Source organism: Macrobrachium nipponense, chromosome 11 (genome assembly GCF_015104395.2).
Source record: "Macrobrachium nipponense isolate FS-2020 chromosome 11, ASM1510439v2, whole genome shotgun sequence".
NCBI classification, from domain to species: Eukaryota; Metazoa; Arthropoda; class Malacostraca; order Decapoda; family Palaemonidae; genus Macrobrachium; species Macrobrachium nipponense.
In genome coordinates this window covers 92,651,838-92,674,766 of record NC_061087.1, presented here as the reverse complement: position 1 = coordinate 92,674,766, position 22,929 = coordinate 92,651,838, and the positions used below count along the sequence as shown (strand labels likewise).

General features: G+C 41.7%; 1 protein-coding gene across 1 annotated transcript in view; it reads left to right on the top strand.

The window, feature by feature from the left end:
- The window catches only part of LOC135207307 (U3 small nucleolar ribonucleoprotein protein IMP3-like), a 56,554-nt gene extending 34,138 nt beyond the window's left edge, over positions 1-22,416 (top strand). Inside the window, exons 4-5 of the mRNA XM_064238992.1 lie at positions 22,012-22,084; positions 22,355-22,416. Of these exons, the coding sequence (XP_064095062.1) occupies positions 22,012-22,084; positions 22,355-22,384 (103 nt within the window). The 3' untranslated portion in view covers positions 22,385-22,416. The remainder of the gene's footprint in view (positions 1-22,011; positions 22,085-22,354) is intronic.
- The last annotated feature ends 513 nt before the right edge of the window (positions 22,417-22,929 follow it).

Sequence of the window (22,929 nt, the reverse complement as noted above, 5' to 3'; positions counted from 1 at the left end):
AATTTTGTATGTGTGCGTAGTGGTTTTTGAGTTACGGTTGTTGTGACGAGTTCGGGGATAACTCGTAACAATCCTTAGTTCTAACACATGGTTAGGATCAGGTGGTCGGGATTGGTTGTGTGCTCCTTCATAAGGTGTATTGTCATATAAGTGGATCAGCACCCATTGACAAAGTCCTTTTAGGCTCTGCTGAGTAAGTGGGTAAGACCCCATCGGCAGACCCACAAGAACTCTTGGCCATAGATCACATATCTTGCTAAAGTTTCTTGAGGTGATGCAGACTACTGGGCAAACACCCACGAAGTCTACCACCTATCAGGTAGGAACCAAGGTTTTTTTTTATACCTACAACATATGTTGTTTACCTGTCTATTCCATATAGTAGCTGTCTCTTACCCTCCACCGAAGGGTGCCAATCAGCTATGTATATATCTGACAGGTAAGTTGATTGTATGAAAATGATATTGTTATGGTTACAATAAAAAGTTTCATACATACTTACCTGGCAGAATATATACAATTAAAGGCCCACCCAGCCTCCCCGCAGGAGACAGGTGGAAGAGAGAAAATATGATAGAAAACGGGGATGGTTCCTAGTCCTGCCGCCCAGGGCAGGCAGGTAGATCACCTGACCTACCTGTAGCGAGTGGCGCGAAATTTGAATTTCTGTCGGGGACGACGGAGTCTTAGCTATGTATATATCTGCCAGGTAAGTATGTATGAAACTTTATTGTAACATAACAATATCATTTTCCCAGACTCTGAGAGACCATCGCCGCAAGGCGATGGCTGCTCCTATTCTTCTCCAACTGCTAGTTCCACTGGGAAGGCGAGCGAGTATCCAATTCCTCCCCCATTCCCTCTCTCCTTACGGCTACGAGGGAAAGGGGAGGGATCCTACAGAGATTTCTCTGTAGGATCCCACGTTGGGGGACTGCGCTACCGGGGGGGGACCTTCGGGTCCATACCTGACGTAAGCCCCGGTCGTTGAGGAGGGATCCTGCCCCATTCTCGATTTCTACGGGAATCGAGAGGACCACCAGCCGATATCGTTTGACGAATTCGGTGGGGGTTTCGCAGACTGCTTAGAATTCTACGGAATTTCTAGCGCATTCAGAGTGTTCGAGTTTTTTACGATCTCCAAACACTTAGGTGAGACCACGGTCTAAAGTGAGCGAGACGAGAATCCCCGATGTTACACGATAATCGGGAACCTCGCCTATGCTCGAATTCTGGAATTTCTAGCATTGGGAAGAAGACTGCTGCTGAAAGAAACTATCTTACAGTAGGCGACCAACCTGGAATAGAGAAGATCGGACGGGAATATCCAGTTTGGCTTGAACTATCGTCTTAGTATTCTGTTCACCATTGAAGCTTTCCTTCGAGGAAGACTTCTCCTTCACTCTTTGATAGAGATCGAAGGTGGTCGATCTCCAATCCTTATTTTGTTTTCTTGAAGGAAAGAATTTAGGATGGAGATCGTTGTTCAGAATCCTACAAATATACTACGTATATTAACCTCGTGACATGATTCTACTAAGCAGTTGAATTGTCCGAGGGGTAGGCGCATATCCTAGTTTATCTACGGATTGCGACTTAGAAGAGAAGTATTCTAATTGAACTGCAACTCGGGGTTGCCTGCAACCTCCCAGGAGTTTTCAGTTTCAATTTTATATACTTATGGTTTTGTCACGACAACACCATTTCAACTTTTATATTTACCGAAATTCGTTTCGCCTAAATATAATTGCTCGAGCATATCTTTTATGCGCGGTAGTTCTAGCCGAACGCATTCCTTCGTGGAATATGGATTACATGGCAACTCAGGATGACGAGTCGGCGAGAGCTCAGGCTCAACTACTGCGTATTGAACTGCCTGACAGCAGCTCAGTATCAGCTGGGCCTCCGAGATGCACGGTCAGTTATGTCTCTCTCTCCCCTGGTTTGATTGACTACCGAACCGTATCTCTGCCCAACAATCATGGACTTAGGTCTCTGATTAATGGGGATTCTCGCAATAATGAAGGACCATCTACTGCTGTGACGCTAGATTCCATCGCCTTCGACATTGCGAGAATTTTCAACAGAGATATCTCTTGGACTCTTTCATCTTTCTGTTTACCGCACGGTAAACAAAGAAAAGTTCTGTACAAGTCTCCCGCTGCATCGCACTGCGATAATGCGAATGATTTTGCAGACATCTGAGTTTGTCTTCAAAATATCTCGTATTCGTAAGTGTACAATTGTTCATTGTTCAACCCGAATTACAAGATGTGTCAGAAGACATCGCCTACTCTCCGACCTGACAGCTCTACTTCCAAATGTTCAGCCCATGAGAAGCAGTTCTTCAGGCGGGGCTTTCCCCTGTGTTTTCATTACTGAAGAACGCCCGCTTTCATTGCAAGTACGACTTCTCACCGGACAGCAATGAAATACGGTTAGCGTTTTCAGTCATTTGTAAGCAGAGGTTATGAATCTTGAGAATCCTTCTCTCGATTCGTCTGTGAAGACGTAGGTTGCATTCAATATCTACCTTCGTCTTCAACGGTACATAGTGTTGTTTCTCCTTAGCTGAGATTCAACAACCATGAGATGTTTTGCCTTCAGGGACCTCGGTCTCTAGAAGGCAATTGACTTTCGCCTGTTGGGCACATGCCTTAAGAGAATCATCACCTCGCTGTCCGGCATTGGTGACAAACAAATACATTATTTGTTTGGTCTCTCGGCATAACCCTTTAAAGGTGAAGGTCACGTGACTTACTCGGATGCTTGGACAACTTGCCTCCTACCGAACGCAGTCAGTCGGCAGCTGTCAGAGCGCCCGAGTCAGTTACGAACTACGCTGTTGACTTAGTTCGGTTGTTACAGAGCAATCATTACTTCGTTTTAATAGCTTGTCACAGTACCCATACCATCGACACCCACCATGGAGTGTCGGTGTCCTATCCACTACCGAGAACTTCGCTGCATGGGGATAGGAGGATGCGAGAGACTTCGTGGCAAACGGACAGACCAGTATGGGTACTGGACATCACCGAAGTAGAGAAGAGGGATAGGTCATGCGACTATTTCCTTCTTTTCCTCTGAGGAACTGCATGACTTCTCCTGCGAAGTCAAGCATCCAGGGGATGGGGATCCGTGACGCTCGATTTCGTACCGAACTTCGTAGCGAAGACTCAGAACCCTTCGGTCCCTGACGATTGGTTCGAGTCGTTCACAATCCCCTCCCTAATGGACTTCACCGCCTTCGATGCGAAGGAGATACTGCCTTGTCCGCAAGAACTTCTCCGTGGCGCAGGTACTGAAGGCAGGGGTCTGGTCCAACCAGACCACATGCCCTTCCTTCTACCTTCGGGATATTGCCCACAGGTCCTTGGATCTTTTTCCTTGGGACACCGTGGTGGCTGCTCAACACGTTGTGTAGCGAACCCAGACCCCTCGCAGGCTGAACAGCATCGAGTCCTGGTGTGACCGTAAGAATGGATGAGTGAATGAGAGTGTGACTGGCTCCTCTTCCCATCTTTTTCTTCCCCTCTACTGTGGTTAGAGGGACACGGTCGTCACCCTGCTGGATAAGGACAAGATGCAGGTGAGCTACTCAACAGAGCCCCATCCTATCCCTTTCACTAGGGATAGGAGCGTATATCCACCACTTCCTCCAACAAGGGGGAGGAAGTGGATGCCAGCTTGAGACAACCCATACTTTATGTTGCCTCTTGCAAACAGGAACAAGTTCTTGCTTGCTGGTACGAAGAGATACGCTTGCCTCTCTCTTAGTACTCGGCCCAGAGGTCTGACCATTGATCCTGCGGTGCACACCCCGATCAATCGGACAGAGGCTTGGATCCCTCCCTCGCTCTTACGACCAGGGAGGCATTCCAGGGATGGACGAACACCAGTCTGTTCATCAAAAGACTCAGATTCCTCCCACCAAGAAGTGAGTCTTCCTATTGTTAAAGGACCGATGGTTTGTATTACGTATCGGAACAAATGACAATTTGTCGAAAATTGCATTTTTCCTAACTATACAAACCTGAGGTCCTTTACATATAGTCCCTCCTCATGCCACCCCTCACTCTGCGTATTTTGCATGGGCCAAAAGCAAAAGTGATTTGTTTACCTGCCGCGCGACTGTCGGACAAGCAGTTAACTACCGTTCTCCCCTTGTTCGAAGCTTACGACCGTTCCAGCTGCCGCTAGCTACTTCCTATTGTTAAAGGACCTCAGGTTTGTATAGTTAGGAAAAATGCAATTTTCGACAAATTGTCATATTACGCCTGTAGAGTTTTTTCCTACCAAGAAACGGAAATAACATACAAGATGGCGTCGGGTACCATGACAGAGGTACAGATGTTCTGGCACATAGTCTAAAAGAATTGCAAGCATTTTAGTGGACTTGATATTTTCTCGATATAGCGAGTTTTTAACCAAAGGGTTCAGTAGCCTCTCTGACAGCAGGCTAAGTAAAGTCACGATTCGTTTCCGATTTCGTTCCCCGTCTAATTGAAAGGGGGTTCGATCCCAGGGAAAGACGAAAGGATTTTTTAAATCAATTAGGCCAATTCCACAGCTCTCTCATATCTCAAGGAGAATTGGGAATCTCTTTTTCGATCCTTAAGAGGTTCGCTGCACAAGGTTGCACGTCTGTGAGAATCTTTTCGATAATAACTATTAACGTCTGTCTACCCTTAGTTGGAAAGAGAGTTGTGGAAACTTGCGACACGTCTTCCTCATACATATCTTCGCAATGTTGAAGACGAAGAAGCTTCCTCTAGAATGCTTCCTTATTCTCAAACCAAGAAAGGTAGCAATATACGCCATCCAGTTTGAAAGGGGAATAAACATTAGTCTTTTTTCCCATATATATATATATATATATATATATAATATATATATATATATATATATATATATATATATATATATATATATAATAATAATATATATCTATATCTATATCTATATCTATATCTATACTATCTGTATATCTCTATATATATATATATATATATATATATATATATCTATATATAATATATATATATATATATTATATATCTATATCTATATCTATCTGTATATATATCTATCTCTATATATATATCTATATCTATATATCTATCTATCTATATCTTATCTATAAATCTATATATCTATATATATATATTTTTATACATTCAACTTCCCTGCCAGATATATACTTAGCTATAGACTCCGTCGTCTCCGACAGAATTTCAAATTTCGCGGCACACGCTACCGGTAGGTCAGGTGATCTACCGCCCTGCCCTGGGTGGCAGGACTAGGAACCATTCCCGTTTTCTAATCAGAATTCTTCTGTCGCCCGGACCATCAACATTGTTGTTGGTTCCTCTCGATTGGTTTTTCTTTTTTCACCGGCAATTGATCTTCTTGACCGACTTTTGGTGACGTATCTGGATTGTTGGATTGGCATACGCTTTTGTGGACTGTTTTGTGGACTTGATTTTGGAATTTTCTTTAATAATGTCTGACTCTGGAATGGTTGTGAGACGTTGTGTGATGAATGTTCTTTTACTAATACTTGTAAGGAATGTGAGAACTTGAGTGAGAACGAATGGAAGAATCTAACTAATTATTTAAAAAAGTTAGAGAGAGAAAGAGTGAGGAAGGCTTCTTATAGAAGTTTAAGTAGTTCTAGATCTGAACTAATTCCTAGCTTGGGATCTTCCCCAAGGGTAAGTATTGCTACTTCTCCTTCCATTGCAGCCCCTTCTCCTATTGCAGAACCTGTAGATCCAGCAAAAGAACTTGCGGATCTAAAAGCAGCCTTCAAGTTGATGGAAAACAAAATGGCTGCCATACAAGGTAAGGCTAGTGATTATTCAGTGGACATTGATATGAGTGTCCCCAGTGTAGTGGAGGGGGCATCTGGTCGGCTCAGCAACGCTCCTAGGTCTAGACCTCTTCCAAGCTCACATGCCCAGAGGAGAAGGAATGTCGAAAACCGAAAGGAGGTTGTGGAGAATCCCCACCGATCAGGTGTCCCTTCGGCGGTTTCTGTGACACCCCAGACTGCCAAGGATCGCTATTGTAAAAGCGTCCTGCGTGAGTGTTTTTCGTCGTCGGGATCTTCATCTCCGAGACGTGATTGGAGAGATTCAGATCGATCTCGGCCACTCAAGAGGAGTTGGAAGGCTCCGACTATTGATTCGAGCCCACCCAGAAAACTTCCCTGAGGAGTCTCCCTCGGAGTGAAGAAGGCAAGAAGAGCCATTTTTTCAACGAGAGTGAGAAGGAGGCAGGAGGTGGAGGCTATGGACTCCTCCCCTCCTCCTTCCCCTCCTCCCGAAGAGGATAAAGAGGAGGCTACGAAGAGATTCATGATGGCGATGCAAGAGCAGATTTCGTCTTTTGTAGGAGTTCTGTCAAAGGAGCCTCCTAGAAGGAAAGACTTCCCTTCCGATCAAAAAAGATCCTCCAGAGTATGGAGGTATCTGCCGCCAGGATCGATACTCCTACTCGAGGTGAGGTTTCCTGTACGAACCTGGATGAACCGATCAGACGTCTGGCACCGGCCAGGAGTGAGGAGTCACCCAGGAGGCAGGAGCCAAGAGCCAGGAGTGAGGAGTCAACCAGGAGGCAGGAGCCCAGAGCCAGGAGTGTAGAGGCTATCCAGGCAGGAGGAGGAGGCAAGGAGGCCAAGGAGGCCAAGGAGGTCAAGAGTCAGAGGCATGGAGCAGAGCTCCAGAGGCAGGAGCAGGAGGCAGGAGCAGGAGTCCGAGTGGGGCAGGAGGCCAGGTGAGTCCGAGTCAGGTGGCAGGAGTCCCAGGAGTCCAGGAGGTCCAGGAGCCGGGGCGGAGTCAGGAGGCAAGGAGTCAGAGCCAGGAGGCAGGAGTCGGAGACTCGTTCCTGGAGTTTATGACTCTTCTCCAAATAGGAGCTCCTCTCCTTCAGAGCATAGGAGGTCTTGGAAGGACTCTCCCTCCAAACGTGAACTTTCTCCTTCGTCTGATCGAGGGTTAGACGAGTTGTCTGATGACGAACCTCCTGCTAATGAGGGACTATCGAGTTATAAAGTCTTAGCCTCATTATTGCTTCAAGAATTTGGAGATTCTCTTAGTCCGGCGGCTCCTCCTTCTCCTCGTTCTCTCTTTTCGAGCTCGGCTACGGAAAATCTTCGGCCTTTTTGAAAATGAAGCCTGCTATATCGATGAAGAAGGCACTCCATTCTTTAGATTCTTGGATGGACAAGAAGAAGGAGTTAGGAAAGACGGTATTCTGCATGCCTCCTTCCAAACTACATGGAAAGAGAGGTATTTGGTATGGGACAGGAGAGACTATGGGTCTTTCTCTACCTGCCTCTGCAGATGCGGACTTTTCCAATTTAGTGGAGGCCTCTAGACGTCACTACTTAGGATCGGTCAGAGCGACGTGGAGCACTTCAGAGTTGAACCACTTTCTAAAGGGACTTTTTGTCACTTTAGAGGTGTTCAACTTTCTGGATTGGTCACTCGGAGTTCTGGCCAACAAATCTAAGGATCCGGAGTTTCTTAAAAACCCAGAGATTCTCCATAGCGTCCTGTCTTGCATGGACAAGGCAGTACAGGACGGTTCGGGTGAAGTGGCTTCCCTTTTTGGTGCTGGCTTCTCCTGAAAAAGAGATCAGTATATGGATCCCTATTATCGAAAGGGGTTTCTCCGAGCCAGAGGACTGCTTTATTGTTCGCCCCTCTATCGGATCATCTGTTTCCTTCTCAGTTAGTGAAGGATATATCTCGCTCGCTAACTGAGAAGGCGACACAAGACCTACTAACACAAACATCCAAGAAAGGACGCCCTGTAGTGTCGGCGATTAAGAAGGACTCTCGTCCTCCTCAGCAGCCCTTTCGTGGAGGTACAGCGGCTCGTCCCCCTGCCAGAAAGAAGAGCTCTGATAAGAGAGGAAGGTCTTCCTTTAGGCCCTTCAAGAAATCCAAGTGACTTGTTGCTCCTTCAAGCACCAGTGGGCGCCAGACTCCTGAACTTTGCAGGAGTATGGGCAAAAAGGGGAGCCGACCCTTGGTCAGTGTCGGTCCTAAAGAAGGGATATGTAATCCCCTTCGACAACAGCCCTCCCCTAACATCTACGCCTCGGGAACTGTCAGCGAGGTAACAGAGACCCGGTAATGAGAAAGACTCTCCTTCAAATGGTGGAACAAATGTGGGAAAAAGAGGCCATCGAACTTGTGCAGGATCCACACTCCCCGGGATGTTTTACAATCGCCTTTTTCTAGTACCAAAGGCATCGGGGGGTGGAGACCAGTTCTGGACGTAAGCGCTCTGAATCGCTTTGTTCAGAAAAAGAAGTTTCGCATGGGAAACGTCCGCCTCAGTAATGTCGGCTCTTCGTCCAGGAGATTGGATGGTCTCTCTGGACTTGCAAGACGCATATTTCCACGTTCCCATTCACCATTTGTCAAAGAAATATCTTCGTTTTGTAATAGGAGACAAGATCTTTCAGTTCAGGGCTCTGTGCTTCGGTCTGTCTACAGCTCCGCAAGTATTCACCAACCTGATGGCGAATGTGGCAAGATGGCTTCACCTAGAGGGAATAAACATCTCCCTCTACTTGGACGACTGGCTGATCAGGGCCAAGTCGGAGATTCAGTGCTTGGAGGACTTATCAGTAACAAGGAACATGATAGATTCGCTAGGATTGCTCGTCAACCTCGAGAAGTCACAGCTGATCCCCAGCCAGAACTTGGTCTATCTGGGGATTCAGATGGATTCTCGGGGTTTTCGAGTATATCCTTCGCGAGAAAGAATCACTCTAGGTTTGTCGAGAATCTCGAGCTTCTTAGAGAGAAAGAACAGTTTAGCGAGGGATTACCTGAGCCTTTTAGGGACCCTGTCCTCACTAGAAAAGTTCTTCTCTCTGGGGAGACTTCACCTTCGCCCTCTTCAGTTTTTCCTCAAAGAGGTGTGGAGTTGGAAGACGGGACAACTCTCGGACATCTTCCAACTTCCACAAGAGGTAAGAGATCATTTGAAGTGGTGGATCCCTCCTCTTCAAAAGAACGAGGGCGTATCGCTTGCCCTGCAGAACCCAGACCAAGTGTTATATACCGACGCTTCGGAGTCGGGATGGGGAGCGACGCTAGGAGCAAGGGAGGTGTCAGGCACCTGGACAAAGGAACAGGTGTCCTGGCACATCAATTGCAAGGAACTAGTGGCCATACACCTAGCCTTAAAGTTCTTCGAAGAGATAGTCAGAGGCGGGGTGATACAGATAAACTCGGACAACACCACGGCTCTGGCTTACATATCAGTTAACAAGACACCTGTTAACCTGGACGGAAGAAAGAGGCATAACTCTCCTCACAAGGTTTGTTCAAGGGATCAAGAATGTGAGAGCGGACAGACTGAGCAGGAGGAATCAGGTCCTTCCCACAGAATGGACTCTACACGAAGAAGTGTGTCGAAGTCTTTGGTCCCTGTGGGGGAGACCTCACATAGACCTGTTTGCGACGTTCCTCTCCAAAAGAATAGAGATATTTTGCTCTCTAGTGGAAGATCCGAGAGCCTTCGCAATAGACGCGTTTCTCCTGGATTGGTCGGGTGTGGACGCATACGCCGTTCCCCGTTCAAGATCCTGGGGGAAGTGCTCAGGAAGTTCGTAGCTTCGAAGAGCACGAAGTTGACGCTAATAGCCCCATTTTGGCCAGCCCAGGAATGGTTCACGGAGGTACTGGAGTGGATAGTGGACTTCCCCAGATCGCTTCCAAACAGACCAGATCTACTCAGACGACCCCACTTCGAGAGGTTTCATCACAACCTCCCAGGTCTCGCTCTGACTGCCTTTCGACTATCGAAAGACTTGTCAGAGCGAGGGGCTTTTCTCGCAAGGCTGCAGGCTCTATCGCTAGAGCCCGCAGAGCTTCGACGAGAAGAGTATACCAATCAAAGTGGGAAGTCTTTAGGAGGTGGTGTAAGGGTCAGAAGCTGTCCTCCTCCAGTACCTCTATAGTGAATATTGCCGATTTCCTCCTCTTTCTGAGAGAGGAATCACACCTATCTGTCTCAACAATAAAGGGATACAGAAGCATGCTGTCTTCAGTATTTAGGAATCGAGGCCTAGACATTGCAAGCAACAAAGATCTACACGATCTAATTAGATCTTTTGAGACTTCAAAGGCAGCTACTCCTAGAACACCTAGTTGGAATCTAGACGTGGTCCTGAAATTCCTTTCATCGGATAAATTCGAGCCTTTACATCTGGCTTCCTTCCGCGACGTCACTAGGAAATGCTTGTTCCTGGTGGCTCTCGCTACAGCCAAGAGGACGAGCGAATTGCACGCTCTGGATTCCACGGTGGGGTTCAAAGGAGATGCTGCCATCTGTTCTTTCCAGACAATGTTTCTGGCAAAGAACGAAAACCCGTCAAAACCGTGGCCCAGAAGTTTTGAGGTAAAAGGCCTATCTAACCTAGTAGGCAGAGAGATAGAGAGGTCTCTCTGTCCAGTGAGAGCTCTTAACCCCTTCTTTACCGGGTGGGTGAGCAGAATGTAAACATTGGGTTCGCTGCCGAACTGAATCTCTCGGTAGTGACTCCAGTTTGGAGGGGTGCCGATCGTAAAAATATTTGCCAAAAATACACTAATCAAGACAGGCTAATGAAATTATCAGGTATTATTAGCACTATAATAATGCATATTCTCTGTTAGTTTTATAATCCTACAGGGAAAATAAATGATTTTATGAAAAAAAATGCGAAACTCAGTGTCCCTTGTACAAGGGACACTGGTGTGGCGTGAGAAAACTACAGTCTTAATAGAATAGAAATTCGGTCTTACAGAATGTTGGTATATCGCACTGGAACATGCACATAAAGTATTATCAAAATAGAACAGTAAATAAGCACGTAATAAAAAAAAAAAAAGAGCAAAAACTAAAGCGAAAGCCCCGCCAATAAATATGGAAATCGCAAATTTTATAGTATATCTTTCAAAAATGGGTCGATGTCATTTTCTACGTTTTCTAAGATTAGTTTCATCACAGAAAACAACTTTAGGGGCATCAGGGGTATCTAAACTAATTTTTCAAGTTTCTTGTCCTCAGAAAAAATAGCTTTTTCGCTTTTTCTCTGGTTTGGTTTTTTATATATAAAGTTACTATAAGGCTTTATTTTTACCTTCATTTATCTGGTCATTTATCTGGTGTTCATATCTTTTATTTGTAAAATGTAATAAGTGAATAAATAAATAAATACAGTAAATGATGATACAACTGGTTTTATACTTGGGTAGAAGTTATTACATGTTTACGCTTGTCTGGTTTTGTGATTTTTTGTTGAGACGCAGTTCATCTGTCACCTACACACATAAGCAGTAATAATATTTTTTTGGTTTCATCATACGTCTGGCATCGTGTCATACTGTTTATTTTGCTCCAAACTCTTCAAACCGAAATTACAGAATGATTGGAAGTCCCTATCTGAAAAGAGGAGTTTTGGTGGTACTATGCGTACCACCTTTATGCACCCGGTGCGGTGTAGTAGACTTGAATGGTGGTACCCACCTACCTCCAAACAAACTTTCGGTAATGAAGAGGTTAAATATTATTTAGAGAGGAAGAGACAGATGGGAGCTTGTCAACAAGGTCTTTGGTGTGCGGTGAAGAACCCCAAAAGACTCATGTCCAAGAACGCCTTGGCTTTCTTTGTGAGAAGCGTTATTACGGACGCTCACAAGAACTGCTCGGAGGAATCCTTCGGTCTTCTAAAAGTCAAGACCCATGAAGTGAGGGCAGTAGCAACGTCTTTGGCGTTCCAAAAGAATATGTCTCTAAAAAATATCATTGAGACTACATATTGGAGGTGCAATTCAGTGTTTGCATCTCATTATCTGAAGGATGTGAGAGTGACCTATGAGAAGTGCTTCTCGCTAGGTCCTTTTGTATCAGCAGATACAGTGCTGGGTCTTGGAGCAAAGACTGATCCTTAATTTTGTGTTTTTATCGTACATAAACCCTCTTGTCAGATATGTGCTTGGTTTTCTATTAGCAAGCTCACTAATGTCGCACTGGAGCATAGTGTCATTGCTGGTAGGGGATCAAGGGTATGTATGGCTAGTAGGGGAGTACAAAATTTTTTTTTTTTGTATATTTTGTAATGAAAGTGTATTTATGTTTCGAGTTTTTGGTTGTTTGTAAGGAGTTCGGGGATAACTCCTTACAATCTTAGAACTAACATGGATGTTAGGATCAGGTGATCGGGATCGGTTTTGTGCTCCTTGAACAAGGTGTATTGTCATGTTAGTGGAATAGCACCCAATGACAAAGGCCTTTAGGCTCTGCCGAGTAAGTGGATAAGACCCCATTGGCAGACCCACAAGAACTCTTAGCCATAGATCAATATCTCGCTGAGGCTCTTGAGGCTAAGCAGACTCCAAGGCAGTAGCCGCGAAGTCTTCAGCCTAATAAGGTAGGAACCAAGGTTTATTAATACCTACAACATATGTTGTTTACCTGTCTATTTCAGTAGTTAGCTGTCTCTTACCCACCACCAATGGGTGCTAATCAGCTAAGTATATATCTGGCAGGGAAGTTGAATGTATAAAAATGATATTGTCATGTTACAATAAAGTTTTATACATACTTACCTGACAGATATATACGATTAATGGCCCACCCAGCCTCCCCGCAGGAGACAGGTGGAAGAGAAGAATTCTGATTAGAAAACGGGAATGGTTCCTAGTCCTGCCACCCAGGGCAGAGGCGGTAGATCACCTGACCTACCGGTAGCGTGTGCCGCGAAATTTGAAATTCTGTCGGAGACGACGGAGTCTATAGCTAAGTATATATCTGTCAGGTAAGTATGTATAAAACTTTATTGTAACATGACAATATCATATATATATATCTATATATATATATATATATATATATATATATATATATATATATATATATATATATAAAAATTCTTAACAGATATTTTAAGATAATTATTGGAGTCAGAGGAAGAGAGGATGATGCTTTTCGCCCCATGTTGGCCTTCGAGAGGTTGGATTCACGGAGGTCACGTTCTTCTCACAGAATGTTTCGGAAGGCTTTTCCAAGAGTCTGGATATTCTATCAGTATCTATTATAAATGGACCTTAACAACCTCTCCACTCTGAGTCTGTCTACGTGCAGACTGACCGGAAGTGGACATGAATGAGAGGATTTTTCAAGGTAAATGACATGAGTCATAGCCAAGAAATAGAATTGCTGCAGATCGTGCTAGATGGAATGCTGGCCTCTTCCGATACCTCTGTGAACCACATAGCGGTTTTTCTTTCCTTTCAGAGGGAGGAATCACCTCTGTATATATCTGCTATCAAAGAACGCAGTAAAAGGCTATACTCTGTCTCTACAAGGGGAATTAGAGATAGCAGAGGATTAAGATCTTCGGGATCTTATACAATACCTCAATACGACAAGAGTAGGATATCATGTACTTCGAATGGGATCTTTTCGTGGCCACAGATTCCATTTTCCGACAAGATGGAACTGCTCCTCATCAAACTTCTTTAAGAAATTTTATGAAGGAATTCTTTGTTTCTCTGGGCCCTAAACTACCAAGAAGACAAGTGAATTTTTTGTACATTGGAATCTTGCATCAGATTCAATGGAGACTCGGCAATGGGTTCTTGCCAGCATAGTATGTCTGGCAAAAGAACTAAAACCCTCTATTCCTGACTCAACGTTTTCAGATAGTTTTCTCGTTGTCCAGACAGGGTACTTACATTTTCATCTACAGAAGAAGAGATGGTTTAAACGTTTGCCTACAGAGTCTTTGGGGTGCGATGAGGGCTCGAAATGCTTCCCAGAAGGTATTCAGAGGGATATAATAAAAGCTAAGAAATCAGGGGTCCGCCCAATTTCAGCTCGGAGTCTCCTTCGACTTCCAGGCTCCTTCCCTTCCTTCGGGCAAGGAGAGGGAAGATTCTGCAATGAGAAACTTCATCAACATGTAAGAAGAGATCTTGTTAGCAACGAAAGTACTCATGAAGGATCCTCCTCGGAGGAAGACTCTTCTCTCTCGTACTGTTAGATATCCTATCGTCTACTGGATGTAGCTGACTACAATCACCTCCCCTGGCTAGAGGCCAAAAGCTCAAAGTGGAAGAATTTCTTCCACCCTTCTCCAGTCTCCTAATAAACTATTGTGGTTGTTCAGGACTTTCGGACAGAGTAGCGCCAGCCAGGTGCCAAATGCCAAAACAGGCGAAAAAACGCCAGAGGCAGATAGTTTGAAGGGACACTTTTATTGTCTGATGCGGAGAAGGAGAGGGACTCCAACCTGGCGCAAATGCGCCAGAGGCGAGCAATTCAGACAGATAAGAGTGTCCGAGATGGACATCGCCAAACAGCCTCGAGACTCTACCAAGCTCGAAGCTCCAGCAAGTGGGGAGGAGCCAGCCAGGCGCCAGGCACCAGGCACCAAAAAAAGCGCCAGCATAGCACAGTGCGCCAGAAGCGCCAGCCTGGCGCAATGTGCCAAAAGCTCCATAAGAACTAGCCTGGCGCAATGCGCCAAAAGCTCCATAAGAACTAGCCTGGCGCAATGCGCCAGAAGCGCCAGCCTGGCGCAATGCGAAGGAAGAGCTAGAAGCACCAGACAGGCACGAGGAGCCAGCCAGGCGCGAGGTGCCAGACAGGCTTCAGGCTTCATCCAGAAGAGATCCATGTCAAAGAACACCCTGGTCTTCTTTGAGACAAGTGTGATCTCTAAAGCACTTCATAAGTGACTTGATGATTCCTTCAAACAGCTGAGAATTAAAGTGCATGAAGTGCAAGCTTTTGCGAATTCTTGTTCTTTCCATAACAATATGTCGTAAAGGACATATTAGCTGTCACATACGGGAGATGCAACTCTTTGTTGTCTTCCCATTACACGAAGGATGTCAAGTTAACCTAAGAGAGATCCTTCTCTCTTGGTTTATACGTGTCTGCGGATACGTTGCTGGGAGAGGGAGCCGACACTGATCCTTAACTAGTGAGTTAATTTTATTTAACGTAGTGTTTTTTCTTGGGATTGTTTGAAAGGAGTTTGGGGATAACTCTTTTCAAATTAAGCACTAACCCTCGTGTTAGGATCAGGTGATTGGGATCGGTGTTGTGCTCCTTAATTATGCCACTTGGCATAGGTGTATTGTCATATAAGTGGATAAGACCCCATTGACAAAAGCCATTAGGTTCTGTTGAGTAAGTGGATAAGACCCCATTGACAGACCTACAAGAACTCTTAGCCATAGGTCACATCCTCGCTGAGGCTCTTGAGACGGAGTAGACTCCTAAGCAATAGCTAGGTAGTCAACCCTCCGTCTAAACAGATAGGAACCAAGGTTTTATTTATTACCTACAACGTATGTTGTTTACCTGTCTACTCAGTATTTAGCTGTCTCTTACCCACCACCGAGGGTGCCAATCAGCTAAGTATATATCTGGCAGGTAAGTTGAATGTATAAAAATGATATTGTTATGATACAATAAAGTTTTATACATACTTACCTGCAGATATATACAATTAATGGCCCACCCAGCCTCCCCGCAGGAGACAGGTGGTAGAGAGAAAAAATTCTGATAGAAAACGGGAATGGTTCCTATTCCTGCCACCCAGCGGCGGGACGGTAGATCACCTGACCTACCTGTAGCGTGTGCCGCGAAATTTGAATTTCTGTCGGGACGACGGAGTCTAAAGCTAAGTATATATCTGCAGGTAAGTATGTATAAAACTTTATTGTATCATAACAATATCATTTTTTTTGTCCGATTGTCGTAATTTTTGCACCATTTTATATTAGCCATTACATAGAGTATTATACATGAAAATGTGTGCAATTTCATGTAGAATACAACAAAAATCAACCCATGTTTGTAGCTTTTACAAGTTTTGAGATATTTTCATATAGATCACAATAAGTGCCAAAATTTCAACCTTCGGTCAACTTTCACTCGACCTAAATGGTCGAAAAACGCAATTGTAAGCTAAAACTTACATTCTAGTAATATTCAATCATTTACCTTCATTTTGCAACAAATTGGAAAGTATCTCAGCCAAAAATCTCAGAAATTCTGTCCTCACTTTGTCGTAATTTTTGCACAGTTTTATATTAGCCGTTACATAAAGTTTTATATATGAAAATGTGTGCAATATTAGTGAAATACAACAAAAAATAAACCATGGTTGTAGCTTTTACAAGTTTTGAGATATTTTCATATAAATCACGATAAGTGCCAAAATTTCAACCTTCGGTCAACTTTGACTTAACCGAAATGGTCAAAAAACGTAATTGTAAGCTAAAACTCTTACATTTTAGTAATATTCAATCATTTACCTTCATTTTGCAACAAATTGGAAGTCTCTAGCACAATATTTTTATTTATGGTGAATTTTTGAAAAAAAACTTTTTCCTTCCCTCCGCGCCCGGTAACTTGACCGAAAATCTCAGACATTTTTTTGTCACTTTAACCTAATGTTTGCACCATTTTATATTAGCCGTTACATAAAGTTTTATATATGAAAATGTGTGCAATTTCATGTAGAATACAACAAAAAATAACTCATGGTTTTAGCTTTTATTAGTTTTGAAATATTTTCTTATAAATCACGGTGCCAAAATTTAAACCTTCGGTCAAATTTGACTCAACCGAAATGATCGAAAAACGCAATTGTAAGCTAAAACTCTTACATTCTAGTAACATTCAATCATTTACCTTCATTTTGCAACAAATGGGAAGTCTCTAGCATAATATTTCGATTTATGGTGAATTTTTGATAAAAACTTTTTCCTTACCTCTGCACATGGTAACTCGGCTAAAAATCTCAGAATTTCTTTAGTCACCTTGTCGTAATTTTTGCACCATTTTCTATTAGGCATTACATAAAGTGTTATACATGAAAATGTGCTCAATTTTATGTAGAATATAACAAAAAATAACTCATGGTTGTAGCTTTTATCAGTTTTGTAATATTTTCATATAAATCACGTTAAGTGCGAAAATTTAAACCTACGGTCAAATTTGACTCGACCGAAATAGTCGAAAAATGCAATTGTAAGCTAAAACTCTTACATTCTAGTAACATTCAATCATTTACCTTTGTTTTGCAACAAACGGGAAGTCTCTAGCACAATATTTCGATTTATGGTGAATTTTTGAAAAAACTTTCCTTACCTCCGCACGCGGTAACTTGGCTGAAAATCTCAGAATTTCTTTAATCACCTTGTCATAATTTTCGCACTGTTTTCAATTAGACGTTACATAAAGTGTTATACATAAAAATGTGTGCAATTTCATGTATAATACAACAAAAAATAACTCATTGTTGTAGCTTTTATCAGTTTTGAAATATTTTCATATAAATCACGACAAATAGAAAAAATTTGACCTTCGGTCAACTTTAACTTGACAGAAATGGTTGAAAACTGCAATTGTAAGCTAAAACACTTACAGTCTAGTAATATTCAATCAATTACCTTCATTTTGCAACAAACAGGAAGTCTCTAGCACAATATTCTGATTTATGGTGGTGAATTTAAAAAAAAAAAACTTGTTTTTACGTCCGCACGTTACAAATTCATGCATCGTTTTGTGATATATTTTCTCTGTGTTGCTTTGATCATTTTACAATTTGTTATGTACCAAAATCATCGCAATTTAGTGTACAATACAATGAAAAAAAATTAACTCGTTAGCTTTAACCGTTTTGCTCACAGTTCGCTTTGTGTACAATTGTATATGAAATTTTTTTTGTGCTGTCATATATTCCAATATTTATATATGATAATAATATTTTTTTCATTTCCGATGGTGGCATACTAAACTTCAGGCATTGACATAAAAGGAGCCAAAAATTAACTCTTAATCTTAAAAACTAAGCGTGCTGTGATTTTTTTAAAAAAACTTTTTCCGCTTCAGTGCTAACTCCCGAACGCCACCGGCATACGACATACACTTTGGTAAATAGAGGTCGGCGTTTAAGGGTTAATGGTGGTCTGGTTTTATGGCGCTTGTCTAGTGCCAGAAAATCAGCAATATATGGCACCATAACGGCAAAGTTTTGGTTATCAGCACCATAAGGTGCAGATAATAGTTATGTCGCCATAATATACCTAACAGAGGCGCCATTAACCGAAACTTAGCACTTATGGCTCCATAAATGGCCGAGTTTCGGTTAATGGCAGTATGTGCTTATCAGCACCCTGATGAGAACGGAACTCTTGCCGATAACTGGGGACAGCTTGTACTCTATTATCGGCGCTGAAAACAGGAAATTGGAGCATTTCAGTGGCGGAAATAGACGCACCATTATACAAGATCGCCTATAACCAGAGACTGCCTACTTAAGTTTAAGTTGGGAGGTGTGGATGTGGAGTGACTGAACTCACTTACCTTCCTTCCTCTTCATTCTGAGAGCAGTGTTTAAGGTGCTTCTATTATCCAGTCTTCAATTAACCTGAAAGATTTGTCTCCTTCCCCTTTTAACAAAGGGTGGGGCATGTTAGAGCTTATTTAGAACCCAATGCCTGGTAATAGCTAGAGTTTGCTGCATTCTGATATGAAATCAAGGGGAATATCACAGTTCTTCGTAGAATTTTCCTCCCATTTGTTGTGATTACTCTATCCCAGGGTCCAATAGCTCTGTTAGCTCATTTACCAGACCTCGTAGGAGGTCGCAGTAGTCGTGACATCCTTTGCTTGCATTTGCAACTGAGAGCATGGCATTTCCCAATGGATTACAGTTTGTCAGATGCTGAGATTTTATAAATATGTGATTCCCCTACATAAAAAGCAATGGTTGGTGTTTCTGTAGGAACAAATAGATTTTTGAGAGTTAGGCATACAAACTAGAACCTTTTACAAATTAGACCCACCTTAGTTCCAAAGGTGGGAGGAAAAAAAGCCAATAATATGTATGCAGGAGACACAACATTAGGGGACTGTTCCTCCTTGGCATTCAAGAACATGCCTCTTTATAGGATTTTGAATGTTGGTTCTTGGCTTTCCCAAACCAATGCCACCTTCTATCTGTGCAACATTGCCCACAGGTCCTTGGACACCATTTTTTTTCCCCTTGATTCCAGTGGTAGCTGCTCAAAAAGTTGTGTAGCTCATCCAGTGCCCCTAGAGGGACAGTTTGTATCTTGCCTAAGATGATTATATGAAAGCAAGAATGATGGCTGGTCTCTCTTCTCCCACCCATTTTTTATTTTTTTCCCCTTCTCTACCTACTGGCAGTATGAAGATGGATCTTTCATACACTTGAATTGGCTGGTTACAGGTGAGTGAAGTAGCCTTACTGTTACTATAAGATTCACAGCCAGTGTCCTGGTGTTTATCCAGAAAAAAGTTTTATCAACATACCTGACAAAAATGAACTTTGCCACAGGGCATGTTACATCCATACCTAATTTTTTACTGTGTTCTGTATTACAAAAGTTGCATAATTCTGGTAATTATAAGAGTAACACCAACTTCTTGTAGACATCGCCAGTAAACTCAGAGGAATGTCTTTTGAAGATATAATGACAACCCATGACATCATTAAATTGCCTCCTCGATGGATAATTGGCTATCCGTGAGAGTCTCCACCTCTGGCAACAATGAAATACAACCAGTACTCCTTGTTTACACTTTGTAGTAGTGGTAGTAGTAGTAGTAGTAGTATACTATAGGATTTATGCCATGAGGTCGAGTGGTAGAATTCTTGAAGAGGTTTCCACGAGTAATCTGAGAAATTAAAAATCGTAACTGATATTTTTCCTAATATGACAGTGACGTTCATTTTAATAGACAATTGCAGGATTAGATTAGATTGGATTATAGAATTTAGACTTCAAGCCAAGTAATGGAACCTATAGAGGTCATTCAATGATGTATTATAACCCATGAAATTTTTTTTTTTTTTTTTGACAAAGCAAGTTTTAATGATGCTCCGCAAGTTATATTTTACTAAGAAATCAACAGCGTTTGCTTTATTGAGCATATATAATTATTTTTCTGCGCCTTATGGAAGTCAACAAATGACAAAAATTTAGTAGCCTTGGATGCTCCTTACCCAAAAAAGGGCCCTATTATTCATGTACCTGTTCAAGCTTACGTAGGGTTTGCCACAAGCCTCCTCACTTCTAAACACTTGTGCAAGTCAAATCACAAAAGCTGTCCTGCAAACACAGGGACAGTGAATTATGATAGCCGCCATTCTTTAAGCCTTGATAAGGTATGAATATTCATTCAGAATTCCAGAGACAGCTGTTTGTTGTCATCACCTTGTGGGAGGAGTCTGGACATCATATGTTCACATGTTCACGTCATGTATAACTTTGTACCCGTACATTAGTGTTATACCATTGGCTTCGGCTGCTTTATTTTACTGTTATGAATATACTTTTTCTAATACAGGCAGTCCCCGGGTTATGACGGGTTCGGCTTACGACGTTCCAAGGTTAAGGCACTTTTCAATTATATTCATCAGAAATTATTTCCAGGGTTACGATGTATGTTCCAGGGTTACAGCGCCTACAACGCTGATCTGGCACAAGAAATATGACACCAAAAATTTGAAATAATCAATATTTAAAGGTTTTTGTGATGAAAAATGCAATAAGAATGCAGTTACATAGTTTTGAATGCAACCAAAGCATTAAAAGTAAGGTTTTCGTAGGATTTTTGACCATGTTCCAGCTTACAACGATTTTCGGCTTACAACGCGTCTCAAGAACAGAACCCCTGTCGTAACCCGGGAACTGCCTGTATAAGTAATAAAGAATGCTGCCAAAAATTAGGTAGGGATGGCTAAGTAATATCTTTATCAAATGCACAGTAAAAGTTATTCAGGAAAAATACCGGAACAAAGACTAAATCTCATAGTAGGAGGATTTTATATTCTATAAAAATATACCTTTCAGTTGCCAACCCTTTCTCCCTCTACCAAGGGGGGAGAGGAATGATAACCAACCCATATAGGTGGCTACCTTAGTTTGTTATCTGAACAGATATAGCTCTTTAACTTCCTATACAATGAATCTCTGCATTGTATTTTAGCCTAGCACATGTAGTCTGAATGTTAGTCACACATATATAACAGTTCAGAGGCTTAGGGCTCCTTCCTTTGAATTCTCTTATCCAGGAAGTGTGACCAGGTGTGCTTAACTTCCTGTAGGTTCAGGATTCTTTTACCTCCCTGCAAGAGTGAGTCTATCCTAATGTGAAGAACCACTTTTGTTATGCATATGAACAAATGGCAAATTTTAAATTAATTTGTATTTTTCATAGCTAACAAACCTGGAGTCTTAACATTTACAGCCCACCTCTCTTTTGGTTAACCCTGGGGTGGAAGAAAAACTAATATGTAACGAGGTTAAAATTGGGTCACTGGCCTCCATTTCTACCTCATCCTCATGACAGATGACACCAATTCCTTGCTTAGACAATTCGTATTTTTATTTTTTTTTTAACTAATTTCTAGCAGGCATTTTTTTTATACCAGTTTCCAGCTGGCACCAGAAGATTTATCCTACGTTAAGACCACAGATTGCTAGCTATGGAAAATACAAATTAATAAAAAATTTGTCATATTTAAACATTTATGGCAATTTGGGAATGTCATGTGATATAAAGTATTTATAAGCTGAGGATGGGAAGTATCTATCATTGCCCTAAAGGGGTAGATATAGAGCCAAATCTTGACACACAAGAGAAATATGAAGAACTAAGAGATGTAAATAATTGATGGTTGTGGAAAATATAACAATAATAACAGCAAGATGGTGATAAAGCACAGATGGGACAACTTATGTTAGTGGCATTGTTTAACAGAGTTGTAGTTAGTAGTAAGTTTAGTGTCATACATGTGTGTGGCCTTTTATAGTAGGGCTTCTCTCTGTGTATAATATTACATAATAAGTGCTTCATCTCCTGGTGCATGGAGGGAAGGGTGTCTATTAATGTGGTTGAAGTGAATTTTTTTTTTAGCATTTTATTTAGAATGGTTCTTATATATTACAGAAATTTAGAAGACTATGTCACCTGGGTAGACACTTCAGCTATTAGGAAACATGTGAAGCAATATAATGAAGAGGTAAGAATTTTTCCTTGTAGTTTTTCATTTTAATTTTAATTCATTTTCATTCAGAAATTCACATGTATTTCCATGTAAACTGAGAATGTATTCATTTCATAAAGTATTTTTGTTTCATGAATAAATAAAATGGTAAAATACTGAGGAAAAAATAGGATAATTTTTACTTTTAATGCTTTTAGTTGTTTGCAACGCACGAAAATTGCTAGTTAAAATTTTTAAAAATATGTGGTGGTGATTTGAACTAAAGATTGATTTTTTTTCTTGCAGAGAGATGATTTTGTCCTGAACAACTGCTGAATATGGCTTTTATTATAAGAAAATTATTCCTATCCAATAGTTTTACTAGACCATTCAGTAAAAACAAAAAGATAAAAAAGCAAAAATAAGTGGAGTAGGTGAAAACTCAGTTATTCATGTAAAACTCCAAAAGTTAACTGCTGATAAATATGCCAAAGTGTAGCAAATGCATGTCATTTTGTTATTGAGATAAAACAGTCTAATGTTAACTGTCGATAAATATGCCAGAGTGTAGCAAAGACATGTTATTGTGTTATTCATGTAAGCAAGAGTCTAGCGTTGTTGATAAATATACAAAAGCAAAAAATGAAGAGAAATGGAAGAGGCAAAAAGATATTACATACATTTATTAAAGAACAAAGTACAGTGCGAAAATTATTTAAAAAAGCAGACAAGTTAATAATGAATTATGTACGTGTATATAAATTTAATATATTAGTACAGTAGTGGTTGAAAGGTTTGTAGTAGCATCAGTATACTGGGAGGTAAAAAGTAATTTTCTAATTCCTGGGAGTATGCCTATGGGAATAAAACCATAAAAAAAA